Source organism: Etheostoma cragini, chromosome 15 (genome assembly GCF_013103735.1).
Source record: "Etheostoma cragini isolate CJK2018 chromosome 15, CSU_Ecrag_1.0, whole genome shotgun sequence".
NCBI classification, from domain to species: domain Eukaryota; kingdom Metazoa; phylum Chordata; class Actinopteri; order Perciformes; family Percidae; genus Etheostoma; species Etheostoma cragini.
The window spans coordinates 9,132,100-9,148,329 of record NC_048421.1 but is presented as its reverse complement, the minus strand read 5'-3'; the positions used below and the strand labels follow the sequence as shown (position 1 = coordinate 9,148,329).

Below are 16,230 nucleotides of genomic sequence, written 5' to 3'. Positions count from 1 at the left end.
TCATTATCACGAGACATACTGAGTCACCATCATCACTTCCATAACAATGATCATCATCGTTTCACACATTTATTTACCTGGTCCAAATTTGATTACATCTGGAGTGATTTAATATAAATGTAATTACTGACTTCTTCTGCCCCTAACTTGCTATTTAATCAAAGCAAATTGTGACAAGCTAAACAATGTGACAATGGAATGTGTCTCATCCTCATCCGCATCCTCATCCTTCTTGTCTCAATTTTGTCCATAATTATTGGTTTTATCAGTGATAATCAATATCAATTACAGCTTGAATCTCTGAATGGGCTCTGTGCTGAAGTGCACACGCACGCGCACGTACGCGCGCGCACACACACACACACACACACACACGGGCTGAGGGGGGATGGGGACATGTTCTTGAGTCTTAAGTCATCCAACCAGCCAACCAGCTCCCCTCGCTGAATAGATGCAAGATCACCGAAACGCGAGGGGAGGCGCAACGAGCACGGAGCTGCTGGCTCTCTATATCCAGCGGCTCAGATGCGCTCTGACTTTCATTCACTCCAGAGTCCTACACAGTCAAGGACCTGTGCAGACGGCTGCAATACATGCTCTGAATAGCACAACACGGACAACTTTCTCTCTTTTGGTTTTCCAGGATCTGCTCGTTGGGATTATATTCTTCTAGGACTATTAAATAATATTATAGAATAAGTAGTGCGTCTTAATTCCGTTCAATTAAAACACCTACGCTTCTTGTTTGATATGTTAGTGAGCTGGGCTGAAGTTTGAAGCCTGTTTTTTAGAGGGTGAAGGACAAGTGCAATGTGCTTCAGACGTGTCTCTTGGGATTGTCCCACTCGCGCCTGAGGAGCTACAGTATATGACGCACAGATTTTGTTCAAGAGGACGCAGTCCAATGTGAATAACAAGAATCAACTTCCAGCCTCTTCAGATTTTTCACAGTTACAAGCAAGTGCAGCACGGAATCTGACTGAGTCTGGTGAGCAGCTCAGAGACCCCGGTTTCTCTCCCCGAGGGGATGGTTGTGGATCGTGTGGGGCCAGGAGCGATTCTGCGGCTCCTACAGCATAGCACCTTTTTCTTGTTCGGGGTTAAATCGAAATTAAAGGGAGATGAGAGCCGCACTTTGTTACTTCCTGCTGTGGACGACGTACCTGCTGCTGGCCACCTCTGAGGTAAAGTTACCAGGACTCTGCACAGCCAGTGAGGTGCGGGGCCGGATAGACTGTGTCCCACTGGTCTCATGTCACACACAGTGGTGCGGGGTTTTATTCCTATGAGGGTGCAAAGTTCCCACAAAGCGCGCATTTGTGCAAGAGCTACACACCACACCGCTACTTGATGGCCAGTGAAAAGGAGAACTACAGAGCAGTAACTATAAAAGATTTGAAGTAAAGCCTCTAATTAGGCTTGAAGATATGAGCCCACATGATTAGAATCAATTCTTCATTTGAATTAGAGATCCAAACTGTTTTTTTTAAGATAATAAAAGGGTAGTTTAGATTAGAGGCTATTATAAGAACATAGGGAATGTATGAATTCATGTTTGGAAAATAAGCAAACAGCTTATCAGCTTCAATTACCATGAGGGTCAGTGACTATGCGCTTTAGAGAACTAACATCACGTCTGCACTTGGACGCCCATATCACAGTTATTTTGGGCTTTTGTGCCAAATCTGTTTGTAGCCCAAGCCAACTGGGCAAACGTTTTGGTTGGGCTAAGCGCTTTCATGGGAACCGCTCCGGGCGATATAAATAGCCACTGTTCCTGTAAGCGGTTCGCTCAACCTGAGGTGCTTGCAAGACCGCAACAAGTGCACAGTTTGGTGAGCTGCCGGTCACCCGGGCAAACGTCGCTCCAGTCTGTGGTACGGTTCCAAATTCCTTTAGGAAACAGACGGTTTAATGTTGTTTTACTGAGTAAGATTCCTAAAGTCCTCGTGGGGCTCATCGGCAGCTAATTATTAATTCAACTTCCAATTAATACTGAAAGCAGTAGTTGTAATAACTTATTTTAATTTTGTATCAATCAGTCCTGCATGCCAAGTTGGAAATAATACAAAAAATTGATATATTAAAAGGAAATATTGCACATTAATATCTGACGTATTATCCTCCAATGATGCAGCTTTGTTCCTTTGCAGAGCAGCGCTTACCTAAATTGAATAATGTCTTAAAAAGGTTCAGCCCCACCTTCTCTCGATGTATGAGAGGGGCAGATCTGTTAGCTGTCGTTGGCACAAAGTTGCAAAATTGTTCCAGCAGTGTTTTTACTGGTTGTTTAAACCCAGCACGTTTACTTAAACAGCCAAACAATTACACACACGTTTTGCCACAGCCTCGACACATCTCTAACCTTCATCTCTTGTTTATTTTGTTTGCCCCCCGCCCCCCTAAAGGAAGTGGAGTTTCCCCAGGAGCTGATAGACAGACTGTCCCACAGTGAAATCCACAGCATCAGCGACCTCCAGCGGCTACTAGACATTGACTCCGTAGGTAAATTCTGCCTCTTGATACTTTCATCAACACACCGCAGTTCCATTTTTAATCCTGATGCCAGAGAAGTTGTTCACGTCTGACACTGATATTGTTCATAGGACAGCAGTAGTAAAGGGTGGTGTTAAAAACAGCTGCAAGATTACATAAGCAGTACGCCTTTATCATCTGTATACTTGTGCTTTATCTTTAAACCACTTTTAAAACTAACCTTTTTGGTTGGACACCTTTATATTCTGCAAATTACATTCAGCTGGGAATCAGTGAAGTCATGACTCCTGAAATCAAACTCCAAAGACATGCCCATGACTAGACCACTGTGCAGGAGGGATCTGTGCACCAGGGGAGCTGCCCAGCCCTGGGGTGCATGATAAAGCAGTAATCGTGATAGGTGCATCTACTGTACACGTGACAAAGATGGACTTTCACTGGCAGGCATTTTTTCTGTGCATATTCTTTCAGCTGCTGCAATAAACTGGCTTCATAGCAACTACAAATGTTGCCCTGTAAACAGAGACAGTGGCTCCCAAATCTGGCGGGTTTCTTCAGCTTCAGGTTTTTGGAGGTGCTGGTTCTTCTGTAGTGGGAGACCGGTCTGTCTCAGGCTGTCTTAGATTAAGTTACAGGGGTGTGCTGCAAGAAGCTGTTTGCCTTCATATGAGCCTCTATTTACAAAGGCTCTGGCCATATATCAAATTCAAGGCTCCCCCCCCCCCCCCCCCCCCCCCCCCCCCCCCCCCCTAAAGATTTGTTGATGGAAATAGGTAATTACTAAATTTGCTTTAACAGTCCAAAATGATGTCATCTACCTCACTGGTCATAGCACATTAGGAGCCTTAAAACAGATATTCAGCAAAGCAACATTAGGTCAATGTTAGTCTTTCACTGAAGTATTCTTCTGTGTAACCACCTGATTGCTTTTCTGATCAACGAATCACTTGGGCCACACATCATCATTAGTGCGTTCAATTCATTAGTTCACCATCAGACCAACCTGTACTCCACAACAGTGATCACCACACTTTGTGCTGAGCCCAGAATAGATCTCCGGATTGCCTCTAGCATGAGAAGAGGTGTTTATAATTGAATTAACATGTCTTTCTTCAAACAGAGGAATGTTTTGCAGGGTAACAGTAGTAGGCTGATTATTATTACGAGGACATAAATCTGTCCGACAGCCAGCTTGGCGACCCAGGCCAGCCCATCAAAAGACTTTTGACGCCAGCCAGAGGGGTATTTTCAGAGCTTTTGTTGCAGATAGCCAGGACAGTAAAGCTACCAGTATAGGCTGCACTCTGCAGGGCATAGCTTGTCTCCCATGGAAGTAGGAAGGAAAGGCTTATATGAGGTGTTGGTTTAAACCTTTGAACATTGGCACCTGGAAGATCGAACATGGGCTTATGTTGTGTTTTGGAGGTCACACCCAGGAAATCCTTGATTATTTTATTTTAGTCATCATATTATTTTGTCATTATCTGAGATCTATGTCACTAGAAGGATGACTTTATGATTCTGCCTGTTAGGACGTCCATGTGTTGGGATCACTGGGAAGGCCTGCAGGGCATGTCTGTTAGCTGGGTTTCATTTAGTGCTGCTTTGCTCAGTGCATGTCTACAGTATGTGCACACGTCCGGCGAGGATGGTGTCTTCAGCTTTGACTGACAGATGAGATGACCTTGCTCAAGTCTGCAGATGGCTGTCTGGCCCCTGAGGTGCTCCTCTCCTTGCTTTATCGTCATCCTCCTCTTTAGGTGGGCCCCAGGCCTGCTGGCTCTTATCTCTCTCAGTGAAGGACTTTGACAGAAAAGGGAACCTGACTCTTGGCATGGGGCAGAGGTGGAGGAGGGAATAGGAGGATTCTGGAGGCTGTCTTCCTGCTATGCTTCACTCAGAAATGTCACAGGTTCTTGTGCAATATGCTTTGTTTCTGACAATCTGGCAGTGTGTTCACCTCCAGTACAGTTGGTAGAACTTCCTATGAACCTACAGTGCCTTAAAAACAAAGTTATTGTGCTTCCTACCTGCTTTTACAACCAGGGGAGGACGTTTTGCCCTTAAAGTAATACTTTGTAATCTCAGCCATGTAACTGTTGACAATTCAAGAAACAAGACAGAGAGAGAATTGTGGAGACACTTATTTCAATAAGTTAACAACATCTTGGCTTATTGTACAAATAGAGAAAGAAAGATACGAAAGAGAGGAGGAGAAGTAAAGGGAGGGAGCTGAGGCCCTCAGCTAATGGAGGGAGTAATTTGTGAGTAATGAATGCCTAATTCATGGCGATAGCCTGAGCCCTGTCCTCTGTCCTCCTCTGTACTCTGATTGCCTTCTTTCCCCATTATAATTATTTTTTGTGTCAAGAAAACATCCACAAGAGGTCCTTTTATTGTGCTGAGAAAAAGACTCTGCAGTCATAAAGGACTTCTTTATTCCCTCCCCCCCTTTCTCCTGTCAGCTCTGATACAAAACGTCTCCGAGTGGTCACTGGTGTGACACGCTCCCTCACTCCCATTCTCATCTGACAGGAGGAGATGAAGAGAGGAAGTGGTAGGGAGAGAGGAGTCGCAGTGGGAGTTGTGTCAGTGACCCGCAGGTTGTCAGGTAGGAAACTCAGCCAGCTGTCACAATGAGTCCACCTGACAGTGCAGACAGCGTAGGTGTGTATTTGCACGTATATATGGAGAGTGTGTGCGACATATGTGGTATGTTCATGCGTGTCTGTATACAGGCCTGTCAGACTGATAGCTGTGAAAAAATAAATAAAACATAGCTCAGACCTTTACTAAACCCCAGGCCTCAGCTGCAGGCAACACTTCCTTTCTGTGGACCTTTGGTTCTGGGTCACTGCATGACTGACGGCACGAAAGGCCAGAAGCAAATTCCCTCTGCTCTCATTGAGGGGCAGACCTGGAAAATGAATGCATCCAAAAGCAAATAAACAACTAATCCCAGAAGTGGATCATGTATAGGTAAAGGGAATCCCTTCAGATGACTCTGGTCAGAGGACAAAGGAACCAGATGAGTGAAATGTGTTTGCCTGTGGCTAAGCTTTGTTGTGCTGGTGTACATTGGCTTTTAACATGTTATGGAGGATAATGAGAGGAGTTTGTGTAGTTGTGAGTGTGTCTTTATGTTAAGTGTACAGATGTAGGATTGTGTCAGCCAATTGGGTGGGTGTGCTGTACCTACAGACAGGTAGACCCACCCACTTAGCAAACACTCAGACTCTGCTCTTTGGGAAAGGGCAGTATCCTGCGAACAAGATTTATCGCTTTATAGCTGCTCTGGCACTCTTCTGTAATCCACCTCATATTCTGGGTGGGGACAAAAACAAGCAAGCTTTATCAGATGACCATGACTGTGAATAAGCTGAGCTGGCTATATTAGACTGGAGTTAAGGAGCCTTAAGGAGCTACCAGTGCAGCATTACAAAACATGTACTTTTCCAAGCCACTGAATGATTGAAAAAGCAAACATTTTCAGGTAAATGAGAGACATGAAACCACTAATTAGGTGCAGGGATAATGGTGGCTGAGTACCACCTGTCAAATGACCACTTTAGTCTGCTTTGCATCTGTGAATGCGGGTTGTTTTTGAAAGAGCATGCTGACTCACCTACGTCTAGATACTTTTTTCTGCTGGAAAAGTTCAGCCAAATGAGTAAGTAAGGCTGACACACAAACCTTGCAATTACACAGAGTTCTGTGTAATACGTGCCTCATGCCTGTACCGTGTGTACTTGGCACTATTTACCTCAATTTGTGACATCATCAGCAGTTGTCCTACCAGCCATCCAGCACATTGAAGGGAACCCTGAGCCCTTCAGGGAATCAAAGCATGTGTTCCACACAGCACAAGAAGCTAGCAGGAAGGTACCATCTCATTATGGTTGTGTGACTAACCAACACATTGTTAGTTGTGGAAAGGGTATATAAAACATCAATAGCGGATCATATCCAGCCTTTCTGGTTAGGCCTAGCAAGCCACCCACCAGTCAACACTGTTAAAGCTGCAGCCGTGATCAATCCATCTTTGGTTTACTGGTTGAATACGTTTTTTGTGTTTGCTTCCTCTCTGTGTGACATCATTAATGTGGTTACCTTCTGTTTTGATGAGGTACGGGAAACAATGTTATTGAGGAGCCCAAACACCACAAGCACCACAACCACCATAAGAACTACTCCCGCCAGCATGGTTACTACAATGACCTGAAGAGTTCCCAGCTCCACAGCCGACGCAAGAGGAGCATTGGTAAGACTGAATAGATATCATATGCTTAACTGTACTGCTCAGAGGTTGCATCATGATGACATTTGGCACTATATAGATCACAACTTGTCACAACTCATTACAGTGTCATAATGCCCTAAAAATAACAGCTATCTTAAATATCCCCCCTGACACATGAGTTCCCAGGAGATGAAACCGATCACTTTACACTAATTTCAAACAAAGCTTATAGTTAGTGGCTTTTGTGGATAAAAGGAACCCTAATGAAGACGTCTACCCAGTATTTATGGCAATCAAGGAATCATGAAAAACGAGACTGGTGTGTGAGGTTGACGAGAACATTTTACATGAAGCCTTTTAATTGAACAGAGGAACATCTAAGACACATGAGTCAGGAAACTCAAGGATATATCCTTGAGCGTGAAAATTCCAGGCATTCAGGGCTCAAGTTGCAGCTCGCCTTGGCTCTCAGTCAGATTTCTTCATAAAACGCCATGCAGTACGATATCTGATCAAGGTGTAGAGAATATTATGTAGTGTGTGATGTATGTGTTAAGACTGGCTGCATGTTCAGCACATCCCTCCCAGCAGCGCAGCATTTAAAGCAACACAGACTTAATGTCATGTATGTGCGCCATATCATAAGTGAATGTTACAGTATACCATTTTGGCAGCTGTCCACAAAAGCCTTAACATTCAATGCAATTCAATTCATTTTGAGTTATAGCATCAAATCATAAAAAGAGTTATCGCAAGACACTTTACAGATAGAGTAGGTCGTAGATAGACTAAACCATACTCTATAATTTAAAAAGACCCAACAATTCCAGTAAGTCACATTCTGTACATGCTCCTCTTACGACATAATGGTATCTTACTGTACACTCTCTGCCACATCTTTAGGTTTGAGTGCTTGTCAGAGCATTAAATCTGAAATGAATGCTTACTGCCTTCCTCTTTTCACTATGACCAACAGGGTCAAAGGCCATTATTAGATTTCCCACAGGCGGACATAAAGGTTTTCTGGCCTAGTCACGCTGCATTAACCCCAGTCAGGCCTCTGAACAAAGAAGCAGTCTCTTTCTGTCTCACCAACTTGATCCCAAAGCTCCTTAGCTGATATGAGATCAGCTTTTTGGATAGCTTGTCTTCTTAACAGCCTTAAAGGAGGTTGTATGTGATCTGAAGTCAGACGAACAGCACCCACTTCAAGTGAGTCATCAAATAAGGAGCAGTGAAGGAATGCATAAATGCAGCTGGGAGTGAAATGGACAGATTACAACAATACATCAGGATGCGCTTGCATTTAGATTTTTTTAGATTTACATGTGAAACCAAACACTTGTGCAGACCAAACACATTAACCAGACTCCTCCTTCTCCTCTGTCTTCCAGTAGAGGAGGCGGTCCCAGCGGTGTGTAAGACGCGGACGGTGATCTACGAGATTCCCAGGAGCCAGGTGGATCCCACGTCTGCCAACTTCTTGATATGGCCGCCATGTGTCGAGGTGATGCGCTGCACAGGCTGCTGCAACACAAGCAACATGCGCTGTCACCCTTCCCGCAAGCACCACCGCACCGTTAAGGTAACACACACACACACACACACACACACACACACACACACACACACACACACAGTACAGTGCCTAAAGCATTTCTACAGTGGATACCCCATCCTCTAGTGAATGCAGCTGGTGTGAGCTCCTGCTAAAGAACATTCAGACACACACACACACACACACACACACACACACACACACACTCACACACACCTACAGGCAAGATTGTGCGTGTGTGATTGACTTGCTGAAAGGTCTTTACAATCAAATCCAATATCATATGTATATATACATACATTTACAAATAGTGTATAGTATGCCTAGTATAAATAGTATTTACATTGTATGTATACACTGTATTTAGTATATATATATATATATAAAATATTCCAAATCTTTACTCCATTCCAAGGTTAAACACACAATAATGACATATTCACCACATTTATTCCACAAACACACACACTTCGACTCATAAATCCCCACCACTTTACCTATCACCAGGTAAGTTAATCATATGAGCGGTAAGATTTGGTTCTTTCACGCTCCTTTCCTCCACTGCTCCTCTTCATTTCATCTACCCTCTCCTCGGAGCCTCCTTGGCCCGTACCCAAATAGTGGCCACCTTACCTCCGCTGCCCCTTCCCCTCTCTCTCCTTTCCTTCCAGCCGATCACCACCCTCTCTCCTCATCACTCTATCCCATGTTTGGCGAGCGTCCAGGGCGGCTGTGCCAGGACAGCGGGAGGGAGGAAGAGAAGGAGAGAGAGAGGACGGGGTGGAGGGTTGTTGGCACCTTAAGCCAGGACATCTGTTAAAGGGTTGACCAGAGAGGCATGCACCTGCCAGATATAAGACAGACAGAAAGCGATAGAGAGAGAGAGAGAGAGAGAGAGAGAGAGAGAGAGAGAGAGAGAGGGAGGGAGGGTGAAACAGTTTCCTTTACCCTGAGAGTATCTGAGTGTCATCGGGTACTGCACAGCTATTCCTCCACTCTCTCTCTCTGTTTGTTTGGCCTTTTGTCTTTTCTGGAAGCACCAATCCTGGAGGAGACGAGATGACAAAGTGTAAACGATGGATTGAAGGGGTTTGTTGTGTTCTCAGAAGCTCTTTGGCATTGGTGGCTTGAAAAGATTTCCTTCTGTTCAGGATCAGAGGAGACACCGTGGCTGGAGCTTAGTCATATTTCTGCTCTATTTACAATACAGACTGCTAGCTGGTGCATGGCTCTGTTTGGAAGTTATGTGCTCTGTTCTGTAAGAGAAAGAGACAACCGGGGGATAAACAGGATAGCCTGGAACATTCTGACTGTGTTTGTGTTTCTCTTTGAGTCCATCTCTGGACTGTTGTGTCTCTTTAATCATTGTGATCTTGCCTGGCCGTGGGCACTGGGGCATCATGCAGAGTTTAAAAAAAGGCCGCCTCAATAGACCAGCAGAGTAATAAAACAAATAGCAACCTCACCTTCCTCCTTCCTCTTGGCACACTGGCACATGTCAGGGTTTCAGTATGGACGAGAGGACATTCTCCTCTGTAAGCTGCTATTGACAAGAAGGCCATTGTAGGACCCAAGGCAATGCGTCCGGGGCACAGGGTTTGTGGTCAGAGATGCTGACTCATAGTGCAGTAAGAGTTCTGATATACAGCACAACCCTGTGTGTCCTTCTGTCTGAATGCAAGCTTGTCTGTCTCTCCATCGGCCAGACAGTCCCTTAATAGGAACTCTGTCTGGGATCACAGTGACGAGGACAGATGGAGAGACAGTGACGATGGGACAAGACAGGAAAGCTAGATTCAGCTATTCCTGGAATGTCATGATCCATTCTTCTCTTTCCCTGTCCCCTTTGTGACACTGAGGACAAATTGAGCAAAAAGACAAGAGAGGGGCCCTCAGGCGTGGTGGGCAGAGATTCACAGGGACCGTTTTTCCATGGGGTTCCAGCCGTGGGCGAGGGGGCTAAGAGGCGTCGTATCCCTGGAAAGGTCATCTGTCGGGGATTGCTCCGGTCATCAGACATTCACCACATTGTGTGTAAGAAACTTTATCTAATGCCAAGTTTTTTTTTGGTCTGTCCTCTCAGCAGTTAGTCTGAACAGGGGTTCAGTTTGTCCTTCTCCCTCCGTTTATTAGAAAGCTAAAAATGTTGCCCATCTACACTGGGCCTGACTTGTTTTCCTTCTGCTGGCCAAGGATGGGAAAAGAACACATTCAATGTGTTTCTTTCCATCTCATGCCACTATGCATTTGTCCAAATGCACCTTTTATTTATTTATTCCCTCTCTGTCCCTCCCTCTCTTCTGTTTCTTTCGATTTCCTTTTTTTATGCTATAGATCCCAAAAAAGAGAACGGGTCTATGCAGGGCCTGTACTGTACAAGCCTGTCCTGTTCAGTGGTGGGGTTAAAAAAAATGGGCAACTTTCAATAGGACCAGCCTGAGGGAGGAGAATGGGCAGATCTCAAAATGACTTTCCTTATTCTTAGCCTCCCTTTCCACTCTTTTTATTCTTCAACTTATTTTGCACTTTGGTCCATATTATATTATATAATATAGGAGGAGAGGGGCAAGCAGAATTTTTAATGAGTTTTTATGTATTCAGGCTCTATCATCCCAGCATTCCTTCACCCCCATCCCAACTCTGTTGGCACTTTCAATGACAGCCCATTCCCTCCCCCTATCTCAGCATCTTGGCTCTCATTTCCATCAATTTTTTTCTGTCCTTTTTGTGTTTTATCAGAGAAGGCTGGCCATTTTGCCTGTGTTTTTTCTCTTAGTGTTCCTAGAGTTGTTCTACATGTCGAAATATGACATGAAATGACACGAAAATCAATACCAGAATTAATATAATATTCATGTTTTGATGGCAAAAGTCTAATTCTCTCAATCTCTCTTTGTCTCCTTTGGTTGTTAACCTGTCATCCTTCCTTTCTCATACTTTACTTATACTTTTTTTAACTCCTCCTGTATTCCTTCAGTTCTCTTCCTCGCATCTCCTGTTCTGTGTGCTGACAGCTGCAGCTGTGTCCAGTGTTTTTGATGTTTTCTTCAGTGCTTTTGGCTCCAAGGCGTGCTAGACAAACTCATAAAACAACTGGTGATTTTGGACAGCCAGGACTGAAGAGACTATTATAAAAGGTGTGTGTGTGGGGTGCAAAGAGTTAGGTAGCGATCTCAACGTGCATGTGCTTTCTTTTGCACATTAGTCTTTGTGAGTATGAATGTCTGTGAGTCTCTGCATGTGGATCTAAATGCCTCTCTGTTTGTTCTTCATATGGGGCTTATTAAACAGCACATGACACAAGCAAATGAATGGAACTGTCACTCATCTTCTCTCTCATTAACTCTTAAGGCCTGTGCAGTACACTTGGTCTCTAAGTTACAAGTAAGGTAATACAGGAAATCCCAAAGTCTTTTTGTGTTTTCTGCTACATGAATGCACAGTTAACAGTAAATGAGGTTCTCTCTTTGTGTCAAGGACAGCACGGAGAGTGCTTGACATTATGGAAAGTAAAAAGAAAAATAGGGAGAAAGCATAAATGAGCTGCTAATTATACCCTTGAGTCCCACAAAGTAATTAAAGAAAAATGGGTAAATTACTGTTATTGTGCTGTAAATGGTATTTACATTTTCTATTTTTCAAACCTAAAACAATTAAAACCTTTTCATTGACTTCGTGAGGTGACTCAATCTAATCAGTATGGCATCATTTGTCAACAATAAAGCTCATTGTTTTTCATTTGGTTCGGTTTAGTAGCTGGAAACGTTTGATGGTGCTTGAAGCATATGTACAAGTATTTTGCAGAGGTCAGAGAGGGTTGTCAGAGCACATCTGTGTAAACCCAAGAAGGAGATTGTTTGTGTGTGTGTGTGTGTGTGTGTGTGTGTGTGTGTGTATGTGAGAGAGAGAGGGAGTGCTCTATGTTATAATACGTAAACTCACCCACCACAGCGGAAGGACAAGGCCATTTGTGTGCAGCGGCAGCAAGAGGAAGACGGGCCACAGAGTAATGAAGTGTTGATGGCTGCTGGATCAAAGTGGAAGCTGACAGAGGCCAGGCGGATACAGCTACAGTGCTGAGTGTGGGGGTCCACACATCTTCGTGCACTGGCCCTGGCCCTGACCCCTCCACACATACACAATCACACACACTGACAGTTAACTCAGCGACAGTGGCTCAGATCCTGGTGTTGGGGGAAGCAGTAGCTGTAGCCCAGCGGTTGCATGGGACCCTGACTTACGGGGTGTTTCATAAATAAAAGACAGTGTGGCGTTGATACAGTGAGCATGATTTATGATTATCTGAGGGGTCCTGTGGATTACGTTAGGGGAAGGTTAGATGGGAATGAGGGGCCCCCCTGTTTGAAGTCCCTTGCTGCTGTGAATTATTTTCCCTTTGATTCACTCAGCTCTTTTAATAGATGAAGAAGGGTGAGGGAGTTTGTGTGTGTGTGTAAATGAGTGTGTGGTGTGCACAGCGGGGGTTGCCGTGCGGGTCAGAGACCATGGGAGCGTCCCTACCAAGCCGGAGAGTTTGGCTACTACTGCACCGGCTGGAATGCATCAGCTTGAAAAGTAGTAGGCGTATTTTAATCATATTTTACTTCATTTCTGCATTTTCCTTCACTCCTTCTCTCCTGTCCTCCCGTTCGCCCTTCCCCTCTGACTTCATCCTCCTCCACCTCTCTTCTCCACTCAGTCTTGGAGTCTGATTGTCTGTTGTGTGAAATAGTTGTTCACTCCCTTCTCACTCTTTCAGTCTCACTACTGAAACAGAGCCTTCTCCCACTCTTTAATTCTATCTCTCTGCCAGTCTCTTCCATTTGCTGTATCTTTTTTGCTCTCTTTCATTAAAATCTTATTTGATCTTTTAAGTTCTCATTGTAATTTCTTTCTCAGTTGCACATTTTCTATAAAGACATAGGCAGGAGGGAAAAATAAATGGAAAGATTATACATCTTTGGGTCTTTGATATTTGATATTGCAAGATGGTTCTCTCTGTCTTGTGGGGGAAGGAAAGGGAAAGCACGACCCACAATGTGGTCAGGGACAGATAGATATTCACATCCAGTGATGCATTCATGTGTGTGTGTGTGTGTGTGTGCGCTTGCAAGTGTGAGAGAGGGAGAGAGATTAATGATGAATGTTTTCCTTGCTTCCTCTCTTCTCCACACACCGCCTGCGATAACCCCTTCCACCCGTGTGTGTGTTAGTGCTGTGTGGGTTAAATCAGAGAGCAGCAGCAGGTTGTCTCAGCTGTCTCTGCTGATGTTCAGTCTGCGTCTTCTGTGGCTTGCTCTCTCTCCCTCTGCAGATCATCTTGCCTTTCATCTGAGTTTGATTTGATTTTAAAGGTTGATTTCAGAAGACAGGCATACTCTCCCCACCTTTCCTCCACTTGCTCACAGTTGCATCTCAACAGGTGCTCTTTGTTTCCGGGGCACAAAGTCTGAGTGTCACCGTCTTGATAAATAACTTGCCACCCCACTATACTTCTTTCCACCCCTTCAGTCTCTTTACACACATACATTCTGATTTATTTTTGCTGGTTTCTGTCACTGTTCCAGTTCATGATGGCCCGCGGTGCACATTCACAACCCTGTTGTGTTTTCCTTGGAAAGCAGGAGTAAAACTTTCCCCTCCATCATGCTCTCATCAGTGCTTCGTGCTCAGGGAATTCCCAATTAGCCCGACCGGGACAATCGGCTCCACATGGAGGGCCACGGAGACACTGAGGACAAACCGAGGGGGTTCACTTCCCAGATCCCCCTGCCTCACCCCTACCCTCTGGATCGGATATCATTCCACAGCCGCTCGAGGGACTCTTTCTCAGGGCCCCGGATTTCTAGGGAGTTTAGAGCAGTTTGATTTATACAAAGAGAGTGCGGGGCCCCCCGACATAGCATGGGGTCTCTTTCTGATGTATGTTTTATGTGGGAAGTCATTGACTCTGTGCTGGATAGGAAGCCGGTGTTCTTTGTGTGGCGAAGACGTGGCTAAAAATGGAGGACGGAAGAATTAAAAATTGATGTAAAGTGGAAAAATTGTAGAAGTCAAGGCCGCCATTCATGCACCGTCAACATTTTTTCATAACACATGAAACAGAAAAACAAGACAGGAAGAGAAAGAGGGAGTGTTGACAAAGTGGGCAGAGCAGTATTATAGCACAGTTATACACATTCACAGACAAATAAGATTGAGTTTGTGTGTACTTTTGTGTGTGTCCTGCAGGGAGTGTTTTTAGCCCTGCTGTGTAAGGGGCAATGAGACAAGCCTACTGCTGGGCCTCTCATCAAAGGGGGCCATCGCTTTATCTGTCTGTCAACAGTTGTTTGTTTGGCCAGAAGAGTTTGGGTTTATGTGTGTGTGTGTGTCAGTTAGTCATAAGAATAACCTCAGTTATAAGTGTCAGACATGGCTGACTCTTTTGGCTTATCACCCCCCATATCGTTTGATTAATAATTAATAATAACCTGTCAGCGTCAGTGTAATAAAGTTCCCCACTAAGTAGCCCAGAAACTAAATGTTAATAGATAACACAAAAAATGTCATCTATGCTTGTCATGATCATGGTCAGTCCTTCCTCCCAATTCCTTAAATACCCCCCTTTGTTTGCACACACACACACACACACACACACACACACACACACACACACACACACACACACACACACACACACACACACACACACACGTACACATGTAGCACACAAACACACACACACATACACTCATGCACACGCACATGCACACACACAAACACACACAGAAAAGACACACACACACACACACACACATTTACACCCTAATTAGAGTGAGGGTCCACCTTCCTGCTCTCAGTTCTTCCCTGCCCTGGCCCTTTCACCCGCTCTCTCTCTCTCTCTCTCTCTCTCTCTCTCTCTCTCTTTTTGTCAGAGCCCGATAACAGCAAACCCAGACACCATTGTCCTCTGTTTGCTCACTGCATACCTCCTCTGCTTGCTTACCCTCTTTTCACTCCCTGTCTTCTTTCTCTTTCTCTTCTCTCCATGGAAAGAAACTGTTGCAAAGGAGCGGCTTTTGAAACCGTTGGCCCCTGATTTCAGTTTTAGCCTCCCCAGATGACCCTCCAGCCATTGTTACAGCACTGACATGAGGTAGCTTTAGCTGTGTGAATGTCAACATCCTACCTCGTTTTATCAGACAGGGACTGGCACGTTCGTTTGTCTGCATGACTAATTCACCATTGAGAGCCAGCCATGGCGGTATGCCGTCACAGGATAGAAGAAGACAAGATAAAGTCGGTTTTGGCCCTCCGTCTGTGCATGTGTGAGCCTCATGCTGACTGCAAAACTGTGTTCATAACACCACAGAGCGTTGGGAGAGTGTTGGCCAATATCCTCTCTCGTGCAGTGACCAGGAAGATGGTTGAAGTAGGGGATATTGTTTCAATATGGCCCTCCGGGCCCTTAGTGGTGGATGAGAAGGTTACCTGCCCTTGGCACTCACATCAGAGAAGGAAAAGCATGTAGCCACCTCCCCTGAGTTACACAACAAGATCATCATAACCTCCATGCAACCTTCTCTATTCAGCTTTCATCTAAGCTTTAATCAACATAGCCTATTCATAACCCTCCGAGGATTGGTCCTTTTCATTACTAGCCGTAGGGTGGGAAGTGGAGGTCAGCCCTGTTGTGTTAAACTGAGAGGGTGTTAGCTGGACTGAAGGATAGGAATTCCGGCATTGCTTTTGTGTTTATTAGATTGAAATGGCCTTCTTTCTGGGGTTCTACTGCTTAGATTAGACCATGTATATTCAGTACATACTTTCCCTAACCCATGAAGAAGTATTAATGTGTTTTAAAACCAGTCTACATGTTGGAACAAGGCAAGAGAGTTTAGGTGTGTGTCTGTCTGGATGTGGATGCTGCAGGCCTGAAGCGGGGGGGGGGGGG

The 16,230-nt window shown here is 44.8% G+C and overlaps 1 protein-coding gene across 2 annotated transcripts in view; it reads left to right on the top strand.

The window, feature by feature from the left end:
* The first annotated feature begins 522 nt into the window (after nt 1-522).
* Nucleotides 523-16,230, top strand: part of pdgfab (platelet-derived growth factor alpha polypeptide b) — a 20,119-nt gene continuing 4,411 nt past the window's right edge. Inside the window, exons 1-4 of one of the 2 annotated variants that reach the window (XM_034893524.1) lie at nt 523-1,184; nt 2,409-2,505; nt 6,623-6,757; nt 8,131-8,321. In XM_034893524.1, coding sequence (XP_034749415.1) covers nt 1,122-1,184; nt 2,409-2,505; nt 6,623-6,757; nt 8,131-8,321 — 486 coding nt within the window. In that variant the 5' untranslated portion in view covers nt 523-1,121. The remainder of the gene's footprint in view (nt 1,185-2,408; nt 2,506-6,622; nt 6,758-8,130; nt 8,322-16,230) is intronic. The other variant, XM_034893525.1, reaches the window with a different exon arrangement.